A 1099-nucleotide genomic window follows, 5' to 3' on the forward strand; every position below is an offset into this window, starting at 1 on the left:
ACCGCCCCTCCCAGCCCATTTCCAGTGCCCAGAGCCCTCCCGGCACAGCCCCCACCCAAACCATTCCCAGCGCCAGGTTCCCTGCCGGCACACCGCCCACCCAGCCCTCTCTGGCACACCGCCCCACCCAGCCCTCTCCGGCATACCGCCCCACCCAGCCCATTCCCAGCACTGGGCGCCCTCCCGGCACACCGCCCCACCCAGCCCCCTTCCGGCACACGACGCCCACCAGGTATGGTGTATGGATGTTCAAGGTGGGTGCAGTTGGATTGAAGGTAAGTGGGAACACCGGTTGGAGGGGCTGAATGGCCAGGTTTGCCAATACCTGGTTGTCAACGACGAGGCAGTGACCCTCTGAAGTGATGCGAAAGGTGCAGTGATTGCGGGAAACCATTAGGGGGCAGCTCCTGGCCAGGATACGGTGAGTGACACCGAGTCCACGGCCCATTGTCACCTGCAAACCGACAAACCAAAGGCTAAACACAAGCAGAGGAACCAGCCGCCATCCCTCCTCCCGCAGTCCCAGCACCTTCTCTCCCCCCAACCCCCTCTCTCTCCGATGGTATATATTATTACAGTGTACATGACCTAGTTAGGGCCAGTCAGCATGGCTCTGTGTGGGGCAGGTCATGGATTACTAACGTGATTGAATCTTTCGAGGAGGTGATGAAGGTGATCGATGAGGATAGAGCAGTGGATGTTGCCCACGTGGATTTTAGTAAGGCTTTCGACAAGGTCCCTCATGGTCGGCTCATCCAGAAGATTAAGACTCACAGGATCCACGGGGCCTTGCCTGTGTGAATTCAGAATTGGCTTACTCTGGGAAGGCAGAGGGTAGTGGGGGAAGGGTGTTTTTCAGGCTGGGGCGTCGGTGACTGGTGGGGTTCCACAGGGATCAGTACTGGGCCCTCTGCTGTTTGTGAGTTGTATAAATGACCTGGATGAAAGTGTAGATGGGTGGGTTAGTAAGTTTGTAGGTGATACAAAGATCAGGGGGAGTTGTGGATGCTGCCTGGATTAGAGGGTATGGGCTATAAGGAGAGGCTGGAAAAACTCAGGCTGATTTCTCTGGAGCAGCGGAGGCTGAGGGGAGACTTGA

At 57.1% G+C, this 1099-nt stretch overlaps 1 protein-coding gene across 1 annotated transcript in view; it reads right to left on the bottom strand.

Annotated features, from left to right (window-relative positions):
• Positions 1-554, bottom strand: part of LOC122545913 — a gene marked incomplete at both ends in the record, with an annotated part of 2146 nt that extends 1592 nt beyond the window's left edge. Inside the window, one exon of the mRNA XM_043684783.1 lies at positions 326-554. Coding sequence (XP_043540718.1) covers positions 326-554 — 229 coding nt within the window. The remainder of the gene's footprint in view (positions 1-325) is intronic.
• Between the last annotated feature and the right edge of the window lie 545 nt (positions 555-1099).

Source organism: Chiloscyllium plagiosum, unplaced genomic scaffold (assembly GCF_004010195.1).
Source record: "Chiloscyllium plagiosum isolate BGI_BamShark_2017 unplaced genomic scaffold, ASM401019v2 scaf_2554, whole genome shotgun sequence".
Taxonomy (NCBI): domain Eukaryota; kingdom Metazoa; phylum Chordata; class Chondrichthyes; order Orectolobiformes; family Hemiscylliidae; genus Chiloscyllium; species Chiloscyllium plagiosum.